The sequence below is a fragment of the Perna viridis genome, chromosome 2, assembly GCF_037379345.1.
Source record: "Perna viridis isolate PV_CMFRI_1.1 ecotype Kerala chromosome 2, ASM3737934v1, whole genome shotgun sequence".
Taxonomy (NCBI): domain Eukaryota; kingdom Metazoa; phylum Mollusca; class Bivalvia; order Mytilida; family Mytilidae; genus Perna; species Perna viridis.
Genome location: NC_142446.1, coordinates 57,196,444 through 57,220,887, shown reverse-complemented (window position 1 = coordinate 57,220,887; position 24,444 = coordinate 57,196,444). Strand labels below are relative to the sequence as shown.

At 32.2% G+C, this 24,444-nt stretch overlaps 1 protein-coding gene across 5 annotated transcripts in view; it reads right to left on the bottom strand.

Annotated features, from left to right (window-relative positions):
* LOC148626192 (homeobox protein Meis1-like) overlaps window positions 1-24,444 on the bottom strand; it is a 59,802-nt gene that overhangs the window by 9,510 nt on the left and 25,848 nt on the right. For all 5 annotated transcript variants that reach the window (XM_088569971.1, XM_088569972.1, XM_088569970.1 and 2 more), the window contains 3 exons: window positions 23,563-23,686; window positions 13,271-13,422; window positions 8,611-8,687 (listed from right to left, as the gene is read on the bottom strand). In XM_088569971.1, the coding sequence (XP_088426097.1) occupies window positions 8,611-8,687; window positions 13,271-13,422; window positions 23,563-23,686 (353 nt within the window). The remainder of the gene's footprint in view (window positions 1-8,610; window positions 8,688-13,270; window positions 13,423-23,562; window positions 23,687-24,444) is intronic.

The following is a 24,444-nucleotide window of genomic DNA, read 5'->3' as shown; positions in this document are numbered from 1 at the left end:
AGTCGGCCCCTGCTGTCCTTACCATATCTCTGAAGTGATAAGACTTCACTGCACTTTCTAGCATCACTTGGATCTACCATTATAGCTGACATACAAGTGATGGCAGATTTGATTTATTCTCTCACAAATTCACATATATATTCAGACTTAAGGGTGGCCCTACAATGACTGACTCATTCATCATATGCCTATTTATAAACTGCACAAAAAATATAATTTTTTAACACTTTTTTTCACACTGCCCCTATTCACCTGTTGGTAATTAAATTATTTAAAATCTACATGTGCTAAAAATAATTTTCTATCATGCAGAGAAGAATGATACTATCTTACTAACCTGATAAACTGACAGAGTTATTTCCCCTCATATACCAAATGCAATTTTTGTTTGAAAGTTTTAAAAAAGCCTATTTCCCCTTGCTATGTGATTAACGTTGATTCAGAAAATAAAACTGACATTAGTTTAATGCTTAAATTTTGCTGAACTGACAGCATTGTCTCAGGTTTGGTATTAAAAAACAAGTTTCATTACCACTAAAGTTTGATGGCAATCATTAAACTACTGCATTCTTGATGCAAATTACAAGATGCTTTTATACACTCCTAGAAAATTTCAGGCTTAAAAACATTTAAAAAATATGATTCAATTAGTAGTAGGCCATTACAGTCATTAAAAGCTGAGAGATTAACACCTAAGTGAACTATGATGACTCGTAACAGCACATTCATGTTTTCACGTGTTTTATCTACTTCCTGTTGAAATATCCTGGAGCCAGCGTCATCATCAACTGCCGAAATGATTGAAGAAAACAAAATTGTGTGTTGGAATGTGCTAAGTATCAAGATTTGTTGAGTCTGTTAAAGTGATCATATCATGTCGACTGGATCAACATAACACAATATTTTCTGAACCATTAACTACATAGATAACACATATCTGCAAAACTTGTCTAAGACATGTCATAATCTATATGCATTCTCCATTCAAACATTAATCTTCAGAAAAAAAAATCACTCTTTTTTAATTATCATAGATGCTTAGGAATATTTGGATAGTTTACAGTTTATGCCACACTACTTCCTAATTGGAGAAGCTTGCACACATTAATAAATTTAATATAATTTTTCAATTAAGAATTCTGATTTTTTTATTAAGTTCAAAAACTGGGTGTAATTTGCCTGTAAGATGTCATTAAATTCCCATTACTTCATCAGAGGAATAACACCAATTTCTATCTTATAATGGCAAGATCTAATCCAAGATCAAGCCTTCTCCCAGCTGTCCAAATCGTATGCTATTGAGAAAATACAATTTCCGTGGGCTTGTTATCCAAATGAGTTGGTCTATGGAGGACTTTAGGCTAAACATTAAAGAAAAATACCCCAGTGTTAGTATTGATATCAAAATTGTCTTCTTTAAATGAGCATTTGTAGTACAAAAGATGCTATTATCACGCCTGGAAAATGGACAATGATGAAAAAGACCTAATTATCTCATGCAGAGGGGGAGGGTCAGTCAAAATATATTAGAATGACAATTGACAAATAGCCCCTTTTTGTCCTAAAAACTACAGCCCTCAGACCAACAATTACCCCGGTCATCTTAAAAACATTTCAAAATAAAAGAAAGTCAATAGCTGGCCATTTAAAGTTACAGAGTCTAGAAACCTGCAGGATCCGTCTCCTTATCCACACCTTCTTAGTAATTTTCTCTCTGATACAATCGGGTTACGTTACAAAAGGAAATTACCTTCATTTGTTCATGTCAGTCTTCCGACGCAAATATCAAAATTCCTCGATTGGATCTTTTATAGTATTACCAAATTGATAGGAATTGTGATTAAATTTCCCAAATATTACCAATAATGTTGGCCCCAATTTGAACAAGAAAAAAAGACTTGTATTGTAATTCAGTTGGTGCAATTTTTATGCTTTTATAATGGAGCAATGATATAAAAGGTATTTTTATTTTCAATGGCCGTTTCCCTAATTTCCATTTATTGTTAAGTTCCACTTGAAGGTTATATGAAATATATTTTAATAATTCATCATCTTAAACTTCAATATAAATGACAACATGAATAAATTCATAAACGAGAGGGTTGGAGCAAGCTCAATCAAATCTCTAACTTTCAAATTTGTGCATAATGGATGACTGAACATTTCCCAGTTTTAAAGCATTTGATAGTTAATAAATGTTCCTTCCTTCTTTTCTTTAAATCATTTTCTTTTCAAGACACTGATCAACTCCTAGGAATTAAATAAACTTGTGATATACATTAAAGAACTTCAACTGTATTAATTTGACAAGTGTTGAAGAGAAAAATTGAAAATAATGATTTTATGGCTGAATTGGTATGAGGCCATGCATCTCCATCATACAATGAAGACCCTGTCAGCCCGTAACCCCATCACTAAGTCAAAATATCATATGTAACATAGCCACTCAACCGCCTAGCATATTTGAAATATGGGAAAATAATGAGAGAGAAAAAACAACTGTTTATTACTACTGCATAGAGGCAATGAGTAAACATTTGTACAAGTCCATATGGAGCAGAGAGTTTGATCCATAAGATTATTAAACTGATTTGAAAATACTTAATCTGCCTAGATGAGAATTTCTAAGACATGCGTGTGTTATTTAATGAGACGATTGCGTGCTGTGGCACAATCACTGACTATCCAACTAATACTTGTGAATACATACGACAATTCCGTCTTTTCAACATTTAAGAAGATCATATGGTGTAGAGAATTTCAATCGTCAATTTTGTGAATGACATGGCATCAAATAGAGACACCTTGAGAAGAATATACACAATAGAATTATATTTGATATGATAATCACGGTTTTGTTCCCCTGTGTATCCCCTATCATCATGATCATCTAGGGATACAATGACGGATACATTGATCGTCATAACTCCACACGCCTTTTTAAACCATCAAGGAAATAACAATAGACTGAAAAAATGACAACAACAATATACAACTGCATATCTATGTTGACACTACCGCCTGCCATGTTAGACAAGATTTCTATGGACTGTCACGCTGCCCTTAAGTTTCAACTCCCAAAGATGGACATAAATCATTTGGCCCATGTAACTTATAAAACTTTTTTCTTACAAAATGTCCTATTAAATGTTGTTAAAATGAGAAATATGTGGAAAATAGCTACTGAATCCTATTAGAGTCCACTGGGATCGCGATTACCTCGCGCTTCAAACAAAGGCAATTATTGGACTGCTTCTTAAACTCAGTTATACTGGAAAAATCTTATTGCCGAGGATTAAATCTCACTAATTTCATTCTAGGAAGATTTTATAATATTCCGTCTCCATATGAAGATTACAATACAACGATAATGTCTTTTCTGGTGTTTTTGTGAGGATAAATGACAGATTTTCTGCTTAGTTTAACGTATTCAGACATCTATGGTAAGGGTTAGGTAGCCATTGTTTTCTCTCTATCTGGGCAGATTATAGATTTTCAATTTTGTAGTCCCCTAGAAATTTCCTCTACAACATGATTATGGTCAAATCTACGACCACTAGAATGTAATATCAAGGCAGAAGCAACACTTTATTAAAATATTTCTATAAAATATCACTCACATAACGAAGCATTTATATATTGAAAATCCAAATGGCTAAGTAACTATAGATGCCAAAATTATTCTAAAAATGTTCCCCACACAATCAAGTTATTTAAAATTATGAAAGTCTAAATTAATTTCTTCTCCGTAGATTTTTCATGTGCATGATGTTGCCATAAAAATTACGTAGAAACTGATGAAACATAATAACAATATGAAGTGTAATTTGACAAATGTGTTGCATACATATGATAAATTTCAGGACAAAACTGTTGGATTAATATTTATGTTTATCTTGTAACTTTTTACATTTGACCAAAAAGTCTTTAAAGGTTAAAAAATCTTGTAAATGATAAAATTTTACATTCAAACATTTAGGTATGCATCGATGGCCTAGGGGAAAACATCTCAACTTAAAGATATTTATAAAATTTGTTTTACAAATTAGCCTAGCGTAAAACGTGAACAGAATAATCACCGTAAAGCCGTATGTTTTTCTACAGTTCGAAAGAAAGGGCATTTGTTGTTCATTCGTATATATACAACATCATCAAAAACATAGCTGCACAAATCTTATGTAAGGCATAATAAAAACTATCAGTGTTTTAGATAGGGCAATTCAGAAGAAAATCTCTTTGTCTTCCTTGACAGCATGTCATCCAATGATGGATTTTCTTTCTCAAATTTACATTTAAAATGTTACACAGGAGAACTGGTACAATCTGATAAGAAAACTTCAGCTATTATTTCACTTTTTTTATCAATGAATCAAATTTCACAAAAAAGTCCAGGCTGAAAATTACCTAATTGACGTGGATGATTATAAGGTTATTAATACCCCTGTAGACGGAGCTGGGGTTAAAAGATTTAGTGTCAGACTTATTGAAACTTGAATATCATCTATGCACACCAAAATGCTATCAAAAAGTCATTACAAAAACCAAAATTAAAGTTGTACCAATATCTAAATAACCACAAACCTATGGCCTTCCTGAGTTCCCAGTGCAGACTCGCTAATGACTTCATAAGTATCAGCTGGGCACATACCCAAACCTATCGCTAATATTGTTAAAAGTATACTATGGTTTTTTGATAATTTTTGTACATCTAGCCATTGCTTGTTTACTGCAAAGGGTAATAACTACTCATGATTTCATGGCAGTATGCACCTAAAGACAGTAGCACAAAATAATTACACAAGGGCTGATTAGGAAAAATAAATTACTTCGATTTGGGAAGGCTCTTCAAACAAATTATATAGTGCATATTCAAGATGTTGGAATTATGTTTAGAAATAAGTAATTTATCTGAAATATAATACAAAATGATAAATGTAGAAGGAAATCAAATGTTTCAGGTTTAAAAGACATGAAATACCCCAAATTAATGGATACTTAAGTTATTATATACAAGTTATACAGTTATCAGAGTTGGGAAATTGGTTTTGATGTTTTCGTGTAGGTAAAATTAACTGTAGGCATTGCAAACTTATCTTAATTAACTCTACTATTTGTCAAAACATTTAGTTGTGCTGCAGATGTTCCACTTAGAGAGCCCCCCTGTATGATGGATGTCTCTACAAGCTCTGTGTTGTTGTGTAATGTAATATTTTGTTTATACCACAGCTAGTGACAACATTCATCTGTAAAATGCACCCACATATCTGGACAAAGAAACTTTTAACATCTGTATACAACTGTGAAGATCTAAGTAACCAACTACGAACCTGAACACAACTTCACTTCAACTATTACCAATACCAAAACAAAACAATGCTGAGGAGAAGGAGACACCATTCTGTCTCCTCAGAAATACAAGAGGTTAACTGACCTCCATCAAAACAATATCTTTTCTCTACAATGATGAGTGGCCACAATTTTCTTTTTAATTACAAAAGAGACTTAACTCTTTTAATTATTTCCCCTGTGTTTACTTCAAAACATATCTATGAAGTTGGTAAATATTTAAATCTGAACATCTAATATCTGTATTTAATCTCATTAAAACTAACACAGTTTAAATTTGAAAACCATCGTTAAAGGAACACAAAGGCGGCAACATTTGAATCAATCGTCTGATTCAAAAGAAAACTGAAATGAATGGGAGGAGTCGGAGAATTAATGGGTGTGGTTGTATAAATGAAATGTTCAAACAGATCTCCTTACTTATTACAGAGTTGTGTATACACGTTTTGTAAAATGGGTAAATATTGGCCTTTGTGTTTTGTTTAAGCAAATGCTAAATATATGGCATTTAAAAATGCTGAAAAAGTTAGATACAGTGTGTCAATGGGAAATGATTTGAAATAGTTTCCAGTTGATTACACTTTAATTCGGAGCACATTTCTAAAGGGAAATGAACAGGAAAGGCAGTAAGGCTAATCATGATAACCCTGAACGCTAAGTTCTGTTATGGTCTCCATATGAAAAGGAAGTCAACTAGTTAACTTACTCCAAAAAAGCTTGTTTTTTTTACCCAAGGCAGTTTTTCTATAATTAGTTTACTAGACCATAACATTTATTCAAAATACACATAATAGGATAGGTTGGCGTATTCTTTCCTGAGATAGGGTTGTGCTGTAAATGTTTAAAATCTGTATAGCGTTATTACAGGACTGCTGAGTAAGGAAGTCGGCCATTGTTAGCTGCTTCTGCCATGAACGTTTCAGAATAATCATAGCTATGGCTCATTGATTTCTGCAACAAAAGGACTTGCATAAATGGCCATACATGGAAGAGATGGTAAATTGATAAGTGCCAAGATACCCGGGTTTGGTGATTTTTATCTCGTCTGCTGAATTATAAATCAGATCACCCTAGAGAACGTGCTTACATCATGTCGAACTTCTCAAAACATCCTATTCACTTTTCAATTCACAGTCCAGGAAAAATTTCTAATAAAATTCTAAATATTCTATATATTATTCAATTATATTTCATACGCTCTGGGTTTTAAAAAAATTACCTGATATCATCAACAGTCCCATAATAATCAATATTTAAAAATAACAGTAATTATTGAATTTATGCAATCGCACATTATTTGTTCGGGTGATAGAGTCCCGCCAAACGATTAAATATCGTGATAGTGGCGTCAGTTTTAGGGTCAGTCAATAATCAAAATTGGAGTTTAATACAGAGATTTTATCATGAAATATTATACCTGGTTTAGTACAATCCTACACGCTTATATCTGATCTAACTTTCATTTACATTTTACTTGTGTTTAGAAAACAATGAATACTCCAGTAGGGCTTTCACACGATATTCAACCCACATCAAGGGCCAAAGGTTAGAATTTTTTGTTGATATTACACAAAAGCTCATGAGTTCTGTCTTAAGAATTGTCAAATGAATGTCTCTTGATTCCCACCTTATTCAGAAGTCAAAAAATGAAACTTATTGAACAAAACAAAGACTATGACATATGATAGCTATACTTCTTAACAAAATATATGCTCATTTTACATATATTTAATAAATCATTCCAAATAATCCAAACAATGACTTTTAATTTTGATATCTGAATAGAAAATCAATTCTTATTCTATGTCTGTCTCCAAAGAGAATATTTTTTTAATTTTCATACATTTATCGGTACACCCTACAATTCCTTACTGAACTAATACATGAAAACAGTCTTCTTAAAGACTACCTGAATATCTGGAGTGTTTGGGTTAAATTCAGGTCTTTAAATAGACAGCCGAAAAAAGGAGATGAAAAATAAATAGTTTCAAGATAGTATCATGTCGGCAAGGTTAATGGGGTACAGAAATTCAGCCCCAGCCAAGATTGAAAAACTTGTGAGATGTTGTAGTTGATAGCATTCAGAGGTGATAGCTATCTCCCACACAATGTGTGACCGCTTACCACCATCATCAAAAACCAACGAACATGATCCCAGGTAAAATCTTCACAATTTTTTCAGTGATCGTTTTGTTGACAAAATAATCCTATTTAGGAGAAAATGGCTACAAATACTGAAAATCAACAAACCAAACAACTTTAGAAATTTCATTTAAATTCTGATAAAACATATACAGAAATTGTATGCATGAATAAAGGGGGGATCAGCCACCCATCAAGATGGAAGATTAATCTTATTAGTGTTGATAGGATTAGATATACCCCCTATCACAAGTTACAACAAAACCATTGTCTAATTCACCTCAAATTTGACAAGAAAACATTTAAGCAACAAACGTTTTGACAACTCATGGTGTAAATACCATTGATAGGGGCTTTACTGACAGAAGGATAACTTGAAGATGTTTACCATAGGCAGACAGTTGTGTCTTACACAGCATGGTGAGGAGACATGATAGCTTCAAGTTGGCAATTCTTAACACCTCAAAACTTCTTTTTTACAAGGTAATTTGCTGCCATTTGCCAACATGTTAAAAGTCCATCACACAGGCAATGTTTAACAGAAGGTTGTTTTGGGTGAGAGCAACTGAAATCGGGATGTCACCTGGCAGAAAACACCAATTTCATGCTTCAGTACGTCTTGTAATGCATCTGCTGCCAAGATGGAATCAAATGGTTTACCATAATTTCTGACAGACATATCAAAATACCTAGTAATAAACCTATAAACTATTAACTAATGATTCGTCCTGGCAATGGAGTAAATATGGCAGCAATTTTTTTTTATTCACATAAAAAAAATATGAAACAGCTCTCAATTAATACATTTTTTTAAGAGTCACCACTATCATTCGTACTTTTGAACAAGATCACCTTAAAAGGCTATTGTAAGCTTTAGAACATTCCTGTCCAGTAAATATGGCACAATTTTCCCTACAGAGGGTTTTAGGAGGGTGCCCTGCCCTTTTTGATGGGACTTATATGCACCCTGCCATTTTCTGTCAAATTTCCCTAAATAGATGCTAAAGCAAGCATGATGTGCCTTCCAATTGGCCTCTAATGCGCTAAAGTGCCCTTTTAGAGCTGGATCACCCTGTCCTTTTCAAAAGCTACAGGGAAAACTACATCAGTTATAGAACTTACCAATTATTAACTTGTAAAATAGTCAGGCCAGTCTCTTGAGCTAGTTGTTTCTTTTGTTCTTCTGATGGATAAGGATGCTTTAAATAGAAAGACAAAACATGAGAAATACAGTGAAACCTGTCTTATAAACCAAACCATGAAAAAATCTGAAAACCTGTCAAAATCAGACACTTATCGAGTCCCTCCTTGGTTAATCAAACACCTGTCTAAACCAAACCAATTTTGAAGAGGTCTGGTTTAGATAGGTTTTATTTTAATTAGGATGGCGCTTTCAAATAACCTTTCTCTTTTTTCAGATCACAGATTTGATGAATTGTTTCAGGAACCACTTGTGATACAAAATATGTCACGTTTTAAACTTTGATATATTAAATGGGTGGAAACTTTTCAATTTGAATAAATACACCCCTTTTAGAATGGTTATTTGGCATTTAAAATTAATAAAACAATTAACCTGTTCTAAAACAATGATTTTTTTTTTTCATGTTTATCAAAATAAAAAAAAATAACCATATAGCCTTGTTATAGGATAGCCATAAAAGTTAGATATTGCCTTCATAACACAATTTTGGCATTTTTATACCATACATGTCTGATAGCAAATCTTAAACTGCACCTAATAAAACAATTACAACCCAATTAGAATGAATAGGATTGCAACACAGAATATTGTAATCAATCAACCCAGCTATGTAGAACAATCTAACAGGAATGTGAGGAAAATGTCAATTTTATTCCCAAATCTGGCAGTCAGAATGGCCCTGATATTGCTACATATGATTAATGAGTGGAACATGTATTGAGGTTAATGACTGTGTAGACACAGGCTTGATGAAGTACCCATCACATGACCTCTGACCTTAATGTTTGTCCCACTGGAATATCTCTGTTCCAAAACATGTCAATTCAACAGCAATTGAAACAAAATAAATTTAGTACTGGTCTGAACTTCTCCCTAGGGAGTTCTTCACCAAGTTAGCAAAACACCATTTACTCACTGAGACTCTCCAACTTCATTTTAAAATGAATGATAATTGTATAAAACCTTTGCCAATCTTCAAATCTAACCACACTTATTTAAATGGTAATTGATCTATATGTGTTGATCTGAAGGTCGAGAGGTCTCAAGTTCTTCAAAATATTCTTATCGCAGTCTTAGATCTTCCCAAAATAACTGACAGTGTGTCTCCTATCAAGGAAAAAGTTAAAATACTTGTTTCAAGTTTATATTTTTATCAGCCAAACGATAAAAATCATCAATTTTACAGTTTTGTTCAATTCCTCATTATTGTCAGTTGTTTGATAATTCTGTTTGTTAGTTCTATAAAAATTCTATCCTATTTTCCATTAGAATTCAGGAAATTTTTCAATTAGACGAGTAATAAGTGTAACTAACTTGAACCATACTTATTTAATGAAAATTGCAGTTCTGGAAGTTGGAAGTTTCAGCAAATAGAATGTTAAAAATGTCATGTTGATAAATGAATGTTTAAAAGTTTAGATGGATCTATCACTAATTATGACCAATTGGTAAAAGTCTGGCACAAAAGGCAAACAATTTTATTGAAAAACATGTAATTTTGATGTGATTTTCATGCCAATTTGGACACCAATGACTTGAGAATGGTGTTAATAATAGGAGAATGTCTGATATTGGGGCAGTAATGACACCCCTGTCAGGCGAACATGATTTACCTTCCCTTGTCAAACGTTAATTTACAACATCTAAGACAGCCCCTGACCCTCCATTAGACATAGACACCAGGAACTTTCCTAATTAGGTAATTCATCAATAGCGCAAGAATTTTACAAAATATACAATTATTTTCCCATTCGGTAATTTAGTTAGAAGGTAAAATCAATTGTACTTTCTGAGGTTACCTATTACACTTATGTCCCAACTCCTGAGAAATTCTCATCTGAACATGGGTTACAGCTGCTACTCTATAAAACACTAGACATATCAAGTGGCTAAATTTCAACTTAATTTACATATGCAGGTATTTCTGTTTAAAAGTAAAAGGCATGTGTGCAGTATTAGTAATGAATTGCTACACTGTGGACCATAAACAAAAGATGGGTCTAATCTACTATCAATACCTTGCTTGTCATGGTCAAGTGTTCCATCATTTATCATTACAAAGACATTGGACTGGTGTCAAATGACCCATGATGCCTACAGACAATGAACAAAAATCAATGGTCAACACTTGTGAAAATGGACAGATTTGGACATTTCTAAAGATCAGTGGGTTGTATTCAAGTGTCAAATGTGAGGTTTTGTAACCAATTTTACAGGACATTACTAAAGAGACTCATCAGAAATGGCTAGAGATTTCATGCCTATTTATAAATGCTCAGAGTAACAAAATGCCCCAATGAAGTTAATTAGAGCAGGAAATTGAATTAAACTTGATATTTCACAGTAAGGAATGGTCATTTTGCATTGATCAAATTAAAACTGATCCATCAAACTCAGAACCAAATAGAACTTTTATTAAAACTAATTTATCAGACAGTGCTGTCTATTTCCATGAAATCATCTCTAATTTCAGAAATTCAGAAAGAGGGCTCCAATGGATATTTTCTATAATACTATTGCAAAAGAATCTTGGTATTTGAAGCAATGAATTAAAACTTTTGTACTGTCTTTGCTTTTATCAATGTTTATGAAAAAAAATTGTTTTCTTTATTACCAAAATAGCAGCATTTACAGGAAAAGAAGAGTCATTCTTTCTGGCCCGTGATGCAATAACTGATAGAAAAGAGAGAATTTTCTACAGTAAGTAGACAAAAATGACAGCTGATATCAAGTCAAATACCAAACATCATATTGAATCAATTTTGGTTGGAGCTAACCTAATCAATTGGTTTGTAAAATAACCATACTTAATTGGAAAATTTGGAAATTTGCTTTATTAAGTTCTATAGATCACCCATGTAGAATTGATCATATGATGAATCTGAGCCTTGCCGAGTCACCTATCATTCTATATCAGCCACAAATTCTCTGATTGAATTATTCCTTGATAAATAAATATCCATTTCATATGAAAACTAGTTAAGTGGGTAAATTAAATCTCCAGTGGATTTCATCCTAGACGCAAACTATATTAATGAATTTGAAAATTAGGAATATAGTTTGATTAAATTCGTATTTCAATTGTCATCAAGTTTCACTTTCAGAAACCAATATTTGACTTTCTATTACAATCGTCTCCCCTGGAAAAACAGATTTTCTATGGGCCAGAACAAACAGTCATATTCCGGTGTAATCTAAATAACTTTAAGCAATTTAAGAACAGTAAAACTAAAATGATCTGTAGAAATCTAAATATTTTGTTACAATCTTACCGATTAATTTATGTTGTACGATTAACCTGCTTAACATTACACCCCGAATTCTCATTAACCCTTGTCTTTGTGATTTTTGGGGGACGGGACATCATCATTAAAGTTACAATAGTTAAATGGCTTGACTTTATATGGTCTATCGCGTCGTGGTACACAGTCATAAAGGACAGAATTTCATGGATGAATTTTGATACCTGTATCACCCTGCATATTGAATAGTTTCTCGTCTCAAAATAAACTGCTTCATACCAACAGAAACAAGATCCCTTGTCCTTTGTTCAAAATGGTAATTATTAGAAAATGAAGCTTTTTCTTTAAACAACGACACAAGAATATCAGACTGGTTCTTGAATAAATAGTGAAAATTATACATCAATTTCAAGTCCGCTTTTGCATCAATTTTCCATAGGATTAAGAGGTTAATACTTTTGTTTGTCAATTGTAGAGGGGTTGATGAAAATGTCCAAATTTTGCTATGGTATTGACAGCCCTAGATATGATTAGCTAGCTCATTTTTGTGTAGGTCTTAGTCGAAAAAAATCTCCATCATCAAAATAGATAAGTTGCAAATGTTTAATTTTTTTCCCATTTGACAAGGAAGGGAATGCTAAGATGGGGGGATCACTGGTTTCAAATTAACATATGTCAGAATGTTATAGTTTTACATGGGATCCAATATGAGAAATTTGTTATTGCAGGATTACTATGATATGATATGATATCATTCAATTATAACCATATATCCATCTATCAATAGGCACACATTTCTATTCATCACAGTTATGACAAGATTCATTAGTGTAAATATCTGAGGGATGAAGACTTCTAATCATTGTTAAATACCTCTGCTTTCATCAAAATATCTGCAAGCCCTCCACAGAAAGATGTTAGAGACGATAACAGCTATGGATTACCCCCTTATTTCACAAACTCATTTGTCAAAACTGATACAACAAAAAACCATCAACTCTGATGGATAAGCAGGATGTTATTTTTATGACGATGTTATGAAATACATGTCGAAAACGTGCTGCGATTCTTGAGTATGTTAATAACTTATCAGAAGTTGATACATTTTTTAGTACACCTCGTTCCTGCCTGGTCCAATTGATGGTAAATTGTGATCAAATCGCACAAGTATGCACAACAATGGATTAGTTTATCCCAACACATTTTTATCCTCCACGTAATTACTTTTGTAGTAATTATGTCTGACAGTTACTGCTTGTACTTTTCCTACAGACATTAAAGCAATGTATCACTAAAGGATCTACCCCACAATGTGCACTATAGGAGCTTTACTTACAGTTAAATGATGAAATAACCATGCTCTCATGACATTTGTTGCCGCTTTTGGGAATATTCCACGTTTTTTCTGTCGTTTTGACCCTGATCTGTCCTCTAATTCCTCATCAGCTGTGCCTTCACCAGACCCTACACTATTATCTAGACCATCACCTGCAAAAGTAACGAAACAGTTTGAAAAATAAATTAAAAATTAGGAAAACAAAATTTCATAGATGTTAATTTAAATGAATAAAAGGTGCTAATTTTGTATTTCTAATACATCATAGCAATCAAACCACTAAATCAAAAGTTTATATGGGTGGCCAGTGTATTTCAAGGGGAAATTACTCTTGCATGTCCACATTAATTTTAACAACCTATTAACTCACTTATAGAAGTGAAGTAATATTAGTACAAAATGTAATAATTTTTTAAAAAGTACAAAAATATATTTATTGAAGAAAAACGATGGGATAATTTCCACTATGAATTAGCATATAAAGTACTTTACCACACATCGTTCACACCCGATCCCTTCATTTTTAATGAAAATCATTGAAAAGAAAAATATTTTCAACACCTCACCTGCGATATATTTTTTATCAAACCATCAGATATAAAAGCCAAGGATAAAGACACCCGATATTACAGCCAGAAAACCATGGATAAATTACTTCATTAAACACTCTTAACTACACCGATTATAAGCAATGAAAATTACAAGTATTTTTATAACACAGATAACAAGAATTAAAATTAATGGCGACTAACATAAAAAGCACTCAAACTGTTTAAAAGACCATTTTATCTTCTTTAAAATAAAACAGTGACCTAAAACAGCATTGTGAATGAAACATAATAGGCTGTTATTAAATAAATCGGCCAAGATGTGCTGATTTCTTGATCAACTTTAATTGCAGGTACTTCGAAAAATTAAAATTTTTATTACCTCCTATTCAGCCATATAAAACCATCTTTTAAAAAGAAGATTAAACTGTGTATATCTACTGATACAAATATATAAATATATTTTTTAGAAAAGAATTTTCAAAAATATATATTTATATCTGGTCATATAAAAAGTGTCCACACATGTACTAAAAAATAAGTGTATTTGACCTACAATATTAGAATAAAAAAAAAAATTAAATTGAAAAGACTTGGAATTCCAATAAGTCTGACAAAACAATCTCTGTATAATAAAATAGAATTTAAAATAGCTCAGGCTCCAAAATAGGTTTCATATTATACTTAGAAAACTCAGAGATGATTCTGAAAATTTAGATAAGAGACCATTTTACAGTTTAGTTGACAGTAATGCCAGAAAGTTTTAGATTCAATAATCATATTTTCCACATCAGGCCGCCAATTTAATTATAAGCACAAGCAGTGTATGAATGATCACAAATTAATTGGAATCCATTTCTAATCAAAATAAATTGGATAGAGTCTTCTCCAAAGTCTAGCTACAATTTTTCAGAATAATGCAATCAAAATCAAAGTATTCAACAACAAAATGATAGAACCAAGATAAAAAAGAATTGCTTGAACAGCTTGGCAAATACTGCTAGTGTTGATACCATCTAAAGACCAGCCATAAGAAGACAATTTTTTGTGCTCTATAACAATGAGTATAAAGAAAAGCCAACATTTCTTCATTCTAAAGAGCTAATGGGAACTGTATCGCGGGAGGAAATGGCTGTGAAGTGGGAAAGGAAAAAAAATTCTCCAGAAAGGAAATGCATTATAGCAGAAAATATTCTCTTGATTAGATTAAAGGCTGAGAGACTATAACACCCTCCTTACTGTTGGGGAAGGCCGATTTCACAAAGATAAAGTTTCTTATCGGGAAGTGTGTAATTCTTAGAAGCAGCAGAATATATAGCGATTGTCAGTGTTGATTTCTTCTACCATCAATCAAAAGTTGTCAGAGTTCTAACATACTTTAACTAATCCCTATAGCTATTTGACAAATTTGTTTTTAGTTTGGAGGTCTCTGCTTGATCAAAATTACCTCTATGATAAATGTCACTTATTTCTACTAAGTATCTTATAATTTACTACAGTTTCATCATAAAATTATCAGTTTTTGTTTCTGTAACAATCAATAGTCATTAATGCATGATACATGTACCAAGTACTTTCATAAAATTTTCTGAACTTTGAGTCAACCATCATTCAGCGCTGACTGAGCAGGTTTTTGACCATGGGTCTCGCGTGTACAGTCTAATTTTTCATTCAATACTACATGGAAATATGTATTAAATAAATATCAACTTGGGTAAAATTAATTAATTTAGAGAAAAATATGAATAATATACAACTTCATTCATAAAAATCAAGGAATTTTTTCTACAAAACTGACCTGTAGATAAAATTGGCTTTCCATTAATATCCATTGTGTTAAGGTGTGCTGTCATGAAACATGTACTGAACAGTTATAAATTGGTTCCATTTATGTAAAGTTACTTATGTAGCCAGGCTATTTATTATGCTAATATTTCATCATAAGTTGATATGTGTCACATACAGTACAATATATATCATGGGACCTGTCACAACCAGATGTCCATTTCATTATGTTCTACACAGGGAGCTTGTTCTGCCAGACCTTGTCATAATCCTACATTGTGTAACAACGACCAGTCAATTTTGTTACAAATTTTACACCAATTTTCTAAACTATCACAGAATTCTGTCTTATGATTAATTGTTTTGTTAACATTATTTACTTTACAGGGGATAAGACAACTTCTATTTGTTTTTATTATGGAAATTTTTCCTTAACACAAAAGGATTTTAAAGATTAAGAGAAAATATTTTAACATTAATATTGTAATAAATTTTTGTCAAAAAAAACAAAAAAATATTTAGCCTGAAGATACTACAAGATAGTAGTTAATTGTTACACAAACACCCTTTAAAAATATAAAATTATAAGAAAGTATAATGTTTTGCTGAGAAACTTTCATTTGTAAATAAAAATGACATGACAAATTTGCCCATCATTTGCATGGCAGAAAGTTAATCCTTCTGAGAGAGGCTTTCAACAAATTTCTATATTTTTATTAAACAAATCACTCCTGCACACACTTGGCATGCTCCAGAAGCTTTTAAGTCTAATGCTGTTTATTCATGCATCTAACCTGCTTTTAAACTTTGGGATGAGACAGTGTGAAATTCCAACGACTCCAAGACAGTGTTGGAACTCAAATATTCAAATTACCGAACCCTCCATCAGAGTACGGGATGTATGTTTGGTTTGAGAGGTGTGTTTTGTTGGTTAAATAAAACATAATACCTGACCCAAATTACTAAGTTTACAACTTTCAAACTTCTTATTTCAGAAAAAATTTAATATCTTTATTACTTGCAAAATCTAACAAGCTTTAGTCCTTTAGATAAGGTTGTCAAAATATTGCACCCTAAAACAATTTTCTGAGTCCCTGTAGAAAAAAAAATGAAAATGGAATAGCAGAAATGATGTTTTTTGTTAAAATGATATTTGATTATTTTTTTCATGTATAAACCAATTTTCTTATCTCTGGCAATCTACCATTTTGTTTTATGAATAAACAATTCTTGAACAAAAATAATTTTCCCCAGTTCCTGAAATGATCAACTACATTGATTTGTGCCAATCACGCCACCGTAAGGGCTATTCTAAATGCCATATCTAACTACCATGGGTTGCTAAGATGTAATCAATATATGGTCCTTGCTTTATGCTATGAGGAAATTATGATACTTGAAAATATGGAAGAAAACTTGAGTGCAATTCAATTCAGTTCAAGTCCAACGTGCTGAGTTTATAAGTAGGAAAACGCATCTTTTATCTTAAATGAAAAGTCAATGATAAATTGGATAAAATTCAATTACCACCATCTGCAGTAAAATAAATTCAATAAAACATATTTAATTTTATATTTTACAAATATTGTTTTGAGAATAGATTAGTTGATTAGTTGTCTCCCCTTGCTTGAAATGGAGAACAGATAAAACTTATTACAAGTCAAAACTATCGAGATTACCAAGTACTTGATTATGATTTTTTTATACTATTTATATTCTACTGTTTGTCAGTTTCTCAGGTAGTTATTAATTCTTTTGCTCTTGAGTGAGTAAGTTTACACTGGGCATGAGAATTCCCTCTGCCAGTCTAGACCAAAACAGTCCCAATTATAATTGGATGTGCCCTAATTGTGTAGGAAACAGAAGTTTTCACCCCCATTTTGATAAAGTAATTTAGTTTCTCAGATGTCGAAGTCATTTGGCTGTATACATGGGCAATCATCATGGTCAGCTGATGGCCACAGCAATGCAAGGATTGCAAATAATGCCATTAACTTGTAATCTATCCTGGTTAATGACATTTCTGAACTTTCTCTATCTTACTCCTATCTTATACTTGCATTATATTCAAAGAGGTTTATTTCTGCAAAATAAATTAGGCTTGACTTCTTCTCCCAAGTTCATTATCACATTCCATTGAACTTTACTTGAAGTGCAGGCATTTTGATAAAACCGTTCAATAATTTTTAGTTGAAACATACTGAACTGATTTGCAGAATATTTTTCTAATTATTCGATTCTGGGAAGTTTGAACACTTTAGATAAATTCCTATCTTTACCAAGTAGGAAATCTGAACAGCTTGTTTCCTATTAAATTTGCTAAAATGTCTTTAATTTGCAGAAATCAATGGGCAATTTGGGTAGTTATTAAAGAGGAAACAAGTAAAATTCCAGGGTTCAATTATTACTGTGGCCTATCCAGTTATAAACTCCATAGGGGGCTAATAGGATACAGAATGGACAATAAATACACAAAGTGAATGTAGCTGTGCAGGTTTTTAATTACAGTGTACATTTCACTCATCTTATTTCACAGTAATAGAAGAGGTCACATGCCTGTTTGACTCATCTGAAATACTAACAAATAAAATGTGGCTAACATATACTTCAGTTTTTTTTATCTAAATACACATGAAGTAACAAGTAAAATACTGGTCAAGTTTTTTTCTAGACGATATAAAAACAACATTTTTTATATTACTTTCGAAAGGAAATATAAAGAGTTAACTCCCTTATGAAAAGTTCAACCTGTTTTTTTTTTTTTAAGTTAAATAAAAATAGCAACACCAACATAAACTAGAACAAAATAGACCCGATGTTTTTAAGGCTTTTGAGCACTATCATTTTTTCCATTTTTTCAGTTACATGTTTTTAATAATTTTTTATCACTTAGGATAGGCAATTTTAAAATAGAAAGGTGCTTAAATATTGGAAATACTGAAACACTGACCATCAAATAACACCTCTATCAATACTTTAAATAATTAATAAACTTTGAAATTTAAAACATTTCACAACTGATTTAATTATTTGGTTATAAAAAAAATTCTCAAAACCACTAAGATTTAAAAAAGATACCATGTATCCTTTATCATAATAAAAAAGCTCTTTCTGGTAGAACATGAAATAAAATTTATGAGTTGTCATCTTCATTGATGATAAATCATTCAAAAAAACTGTGTTTGCAAGAATAATTCGGCCATAAATGGTGGTGAAATTAAGCATGTATGGAGGACAGGAGAAAATCCCTTAAGGTTGTGGCGTAATTAATTCCTCTTGGGCAATTTCAGAAACATTTACCAATGAGTAACAAGCAATGTTAGTTTTCACTTGGGCATTAATTTTATTTTATACACAAACATTTTATTGAATAGCCAACTAAATCCTGTTTTTATGGCATTGAAAGTGTGCATACTAGAAAAGGCGAACTTAACAAAAATCCCTTAACTGGCTTTCAAATGTGTGACTGCTATGAATATCAATGAGAGATTTAACTTCCATAGCCAAAAGAATTACATTTTCAAATATTTGCTATTTGTCAAAGTTGGATTAAGAAGCAAGGGGTTGAGGGTTAAAATGTTTTTACATTATTTTCTGATTTGACGACAAAAAGAGATAATGCTGCATAAAAATGTCAACCATTAGCAGAGAACAAACAAAAGAAGCCAACAACTGAAGACACTTTAATAGGCTAAAAATTCAATTTTCCATTTCCTCACATAAATGTAAAAATTTAATGTCTTCAAGCATTATGAATCGAAGTTTTATTCAATCTGAAAAGTAAAATATAATAATGTCTATTCTCAGATAAATGGTTTGGGTGGGAGACAAGATGGATGAATTCTATAATCTATATTTTATGATCAAGGTTCAGTGTATCAGATAGGTTTTTGGCTGGTTAAAGTTGTGTTGACAGATGTTAAGATGGAGATATGTTTTTCTAAACAGCTGATTGTTACATAGTGATAGTGGATCCCAAATAAATTAGAAGGGCAGAAAAAAACCCTACCACAATGAAAGAGACTATTGAGTATGCAACTAGCATAAACACGTCCTACTGATATATCAGCCTGTGTTTTTAAAGTACTGAAGTATTACATTTCTGACTGATGACTTGGATTTATTTACCAGGGATGAGGACACACATTCAGAATCTGATTTCAGTACAGCGAAATACCTCTGATGGTAGGGGCACAAAATGGTGTACATATCCTGAACAACAATTTATCATAAAGTCGGTGCAGCTGGACAGTTCACACATCACAACGTTTACAACACAGTACCATCACACTCAGACGGAACAAAATAAAGCCTGATTAGAATAAATTCCATCACCAGGGCTACAACTTCAAAGAAGGCATACATACAATGACGCTAATCTGAGGAAAGGACTATGGAAATCAAAACCCAGTGTAAACATCACAAAAACTTAAAGAAATAACAATCATGTAGTCCTTAATCCATCGGCCGAGAAAAACTAAATCTCAAAATAAACTCGACTAAGCCTTAGTAAAAGATAAAAAGCGCTTTATCATATAAAATGGGCAGCTTGACAAACTAAATTTTTGGACTTTCTTAGATGTCTATTACAACCGATTTTATAAAATCTCTAATCGATTTTAAAGGGAATGTGGGGATCCTTATGACACTTATCATATCTTAATATTGTGCCTTCTTCACAGACAAGCCTTAAAACTGAGTAGTCTCAAAAACCATCGTTGAACAAAATGCCGTGTAAGGAGCATACTCTCACAACTTGGGAGGTACAACATCAAAAAATTTGGAGAGAGCTTATGAGAAAGAGGTATAATAATATGGATGGTAATGTCCCTAATTGATATGGTTAGACAATTTTAAAGAAACACAATAAGGTTCAGATAAACGACCAATAGACTCCATATTAATGAACTCTTTTAAAAATCCATAATAGCAGAAAGCCCTGTATTTTTCGCTAGTTCAAGGATAATTTTAAAACATAATGGGTTAGCATTAATTGAACGCAAGTTATTTTCACTTGGGTTTATAAAAGGAATATTAAAATTTGCTATTCAGAAGACCTCGAAATGTTTATTGAGAATATTCTAATTAATTGAGAACGGTGTTAGGTTCTGGGTCACATACCCTTTATATTTTTTGTTAAGATAGATATCTGATAAGACTGTGTACGTCAGATGATTAACTCCAAACAAAACGACTATACATACCAAGCCAAAGGAAGGATGGGCAATGTCAACCATGTTAGGGTCTTCAATTTATGAACCTTTACGATTATATAAAGAAAAACAACCCTATCCTATAGAATGTGATATCAGTACATCTACCCAAGACTAACACTGGAATATAATCACAGGTTATTATGAGGTCTCCGGGAAGGAAGCCTGGGCCTCTCGTTTTAATACCAAACAAATTAACAAATCTAGATCTCTTCCAAATGATTTGATTAAAGATATGCCGCCTTCATTATTGCAGAAGAAAAGACAATGTTATTACAATCGTTGAGACGATATTGAACATTTTCTAATCACACGCCAAGAAATCATTATGTTTATTTCCAATCTGCCGATTGTATTAAATAGCACATTTACTTTTTCTCTGCTGTGTTTGCTACTTATTGGCATTCTCCAGCTCACTTCCCCCCGTTAATGTGGACCTGCAGCTTACATTTCCGCTTGCCGATCGCAATCTTTATAGATTAAGCATTTACACACAATACCAAATTAGCTTTAATTCGTACAGGACATACTCCACGCATAAGGAGGCACTGTCAATAATGCTATGTGGTCACTCTAGCAGAAAACATCACAACGAAAAATACAATCTACAAACTTACTGGACCGCTAAAAACATTAACCAAGTCAATGTTAAATATATCCCTTACAAAATTCTCTGTTTGGGAAAAGGAAAATGGGGTTGTGAAACACCGATTTGCATGTAATCGTTGTAAATGACTGCTGAAACCAGAATATGTTTCAATAGAAACAATTGTTACCAGTTGGGTATAAAAATTGCAATTCTGTATTCAACGAGTGGAAAGGATCTATTGAATTTCTTATATTCAACTAAACAGTAGTGTAATATAGGAAAGTCCAATTTCAAAGAACTAGAGAGTTAAATGAGAAAATTAAATCACTGACTGGCAAAATAAAATTACTAGTAACAATGGCTATTGTTATAAGTCTAATATGTAAAAAGCTAATATTGAAGATCAATGTCAACAACTTACAGACAAAATTTAATTAGCTCGTGAATTAATTCATCTCTAATTATCTCTTAAGAAATTATGTTCTAACCCTGCAAACTCATTTGAAGAAATCTCACCACAATCAATGATTTCTATACCCTTTTCTGGGGGTTAATGACACAATTTCCTTCTGTCGATACCATACTATGGTGTATATGACTAGCGGGTCACTCTTCTCTAGATTGGATAGATATTAGCAAAAGATACAATGAAAGGAAGCCAGAAAACAGAAAACAAGTTACCCACCGATTAGATTAGTCAAAAGTACATACTGAATAAACAATCTTGCAAAGTTTCAATGGAATCTTATATAATCATTTATCACAGGTGTGATAGTGTTTCATAAGCAAAAACTGAAGGGAAAGTAAAAATTTTTAATTATACACTCAATAATTTCGTAATCCTCTTTTAAATAATTTAATACCAGGGTGGTGTTGTTTGAATCTATATCAGGCTTTTATATCAAGTTCCTCAAGAAATATTTTAGACCACCATAAGCTCATTCCTTATTTATGAACAAAAATGATCCATTACCAAGAACTGAAGATGAAAGTTGTGCATTTCATTTAAAATCCATCTAGAAAATGAATATGTAGAGCCTTTTAACCCTATAGCTTGGGTGGCAAGATGAAATAAAATGCTATCTTTTTCATGTGGGTACATTTAGATCCATGATTATATAACATTACTTAGTAGAATGTATCACAATATATTGCTTATAAACATGTGAGGCCCAATTCAAAATGATCTTAGTTAAGAGAAAAGTGCCTAAAATTTCGAAGCACCTGGCAGCATTAAAGAGGAAGAATTGCCAATGAGATAAAACTAAAGACGGCTGTCACTGAGCACGTCTACAATTCTTTCCACGGCCAATTACTATTTGCCAATTAAGTTAATGATTTTTTTCTTATTAGCTGAGATTATTAAGATTCAGAATTCTTCTCCATTTCATGGCGATGCAAATGTTTTTAGGAAGTTAAGAAAATTAATTTCAATATGACCTACACAGAGAGAGTGCAAAGCTATTTGGATATGATGTTCGATTGGGAATGCTAGTCTATTAGTATGATCTGTCAGATTTCTAAACCTAAACAAAACAAGAGGCTCACTTGCACTTAATTAATAGCATTCAAGGAAAATGACTTTAGTCATAAAACTTTGGTAATAACATTAATGCTTAAGATAGCAAAGGAATGCGGATCAGTTATTTAAAACTTCACAAAATTGTGGACATGCAAAAACTGGTCAAGCAGTCCTAGGCATTCAGTGTATAGTTAATTATAAAGTTTACAGTTGAACATTATTCATATTGCAGACATAATCTTCAACAAGCCCCCTTCTTTTAGTTTAGTAGGCAATATGACTTATATGGGTGAAAAACCAAAAAATACCATCCTTACAAAGATATTATAGGGCAAAAATTTTAGCCATCCTTTTCATTTCAAAAAGATTACCATATATGCCCCATATGTAAAAGGCACATACCAAATTTGAGAATTGGGCTTTGAGACAACTGCCATAAAAATGAGACAGCCAAAACGATTCCAATATATCACGCACATGCTGATCGGGGTATAAAATGGGTTACAATCTAGCAAGTCTACCTAAAAAAAACAAAATTTGGACAGACGGAATGACAGAGAGACGGACAAGGTGGTTCCAATATACTACAGACTACTTGATAGGGGTGCAATAATAAAATGGGTAACAATGCCTACCTATCTCACTGGTATTATCTGCTATCTGTGATGCATTTGACTGACTAGTTGTTATGGGTGTGTCTCCCGACCGTGAGGATTGGGTATCCTCTGTCTGGTTAAACATGTTCGTTGAGGGTGGTCGCTGTAATAATAAAAACATGAAAATATCAATTAGAACATGCATATCCTATGTGTGACATTAATCAATTAAGTTTTTCAAGCATAGCCTTTATGTTCATTATAATGTGTGAAAAATCCATATTCGACTATTTTTTCTTTCTTTTCTTCTGGTCATAATGTAGATGATTCATGTACTGCATGCTTCGGCAAGAAAGATATGAATAAAAATGTAATCAAAGCTATCATATTCTCATTAAATTGGATGTGATGTACTTAATTATAATTTTGAAAGTTTCTGCTATTGAATATGTCTAAGTTTGCACACTGGAGCATTTTAGATGTCGTAAATTGCTGGACTTGTTATACCACTGACAGACTTTATGCTCAATTGTCGGTTATAATGAAATAAAATTGACTGACAATGTTTGTTTAATGTAAATATTTTAAAAAGTCCTATCACCTGATTAAAATTATGTGGGGTTAGCTGGGACTCTAATATTTTATAGGGTGATTGATTTAAACATTTCGTAGCCCTTAAGTTTCAGAATTTAATTCATGGCCTATTAATAACATCTTATATCTGACTAAAATAAAAATAAAACCAACCCAGCAATGATAATGAGAGGGGTTTGACAAAAGTTGTGACTTTTTCTCTCAGGATCAATGAACATGTGTTTAGAATGCATATAAATATGAGGTATTCATGTGTAGCCTGCCGTTGGATGAATAGCCAGATTTGACGTTTTCTTCTGTCAACAAGATTTTGTAAAGGAATACTCC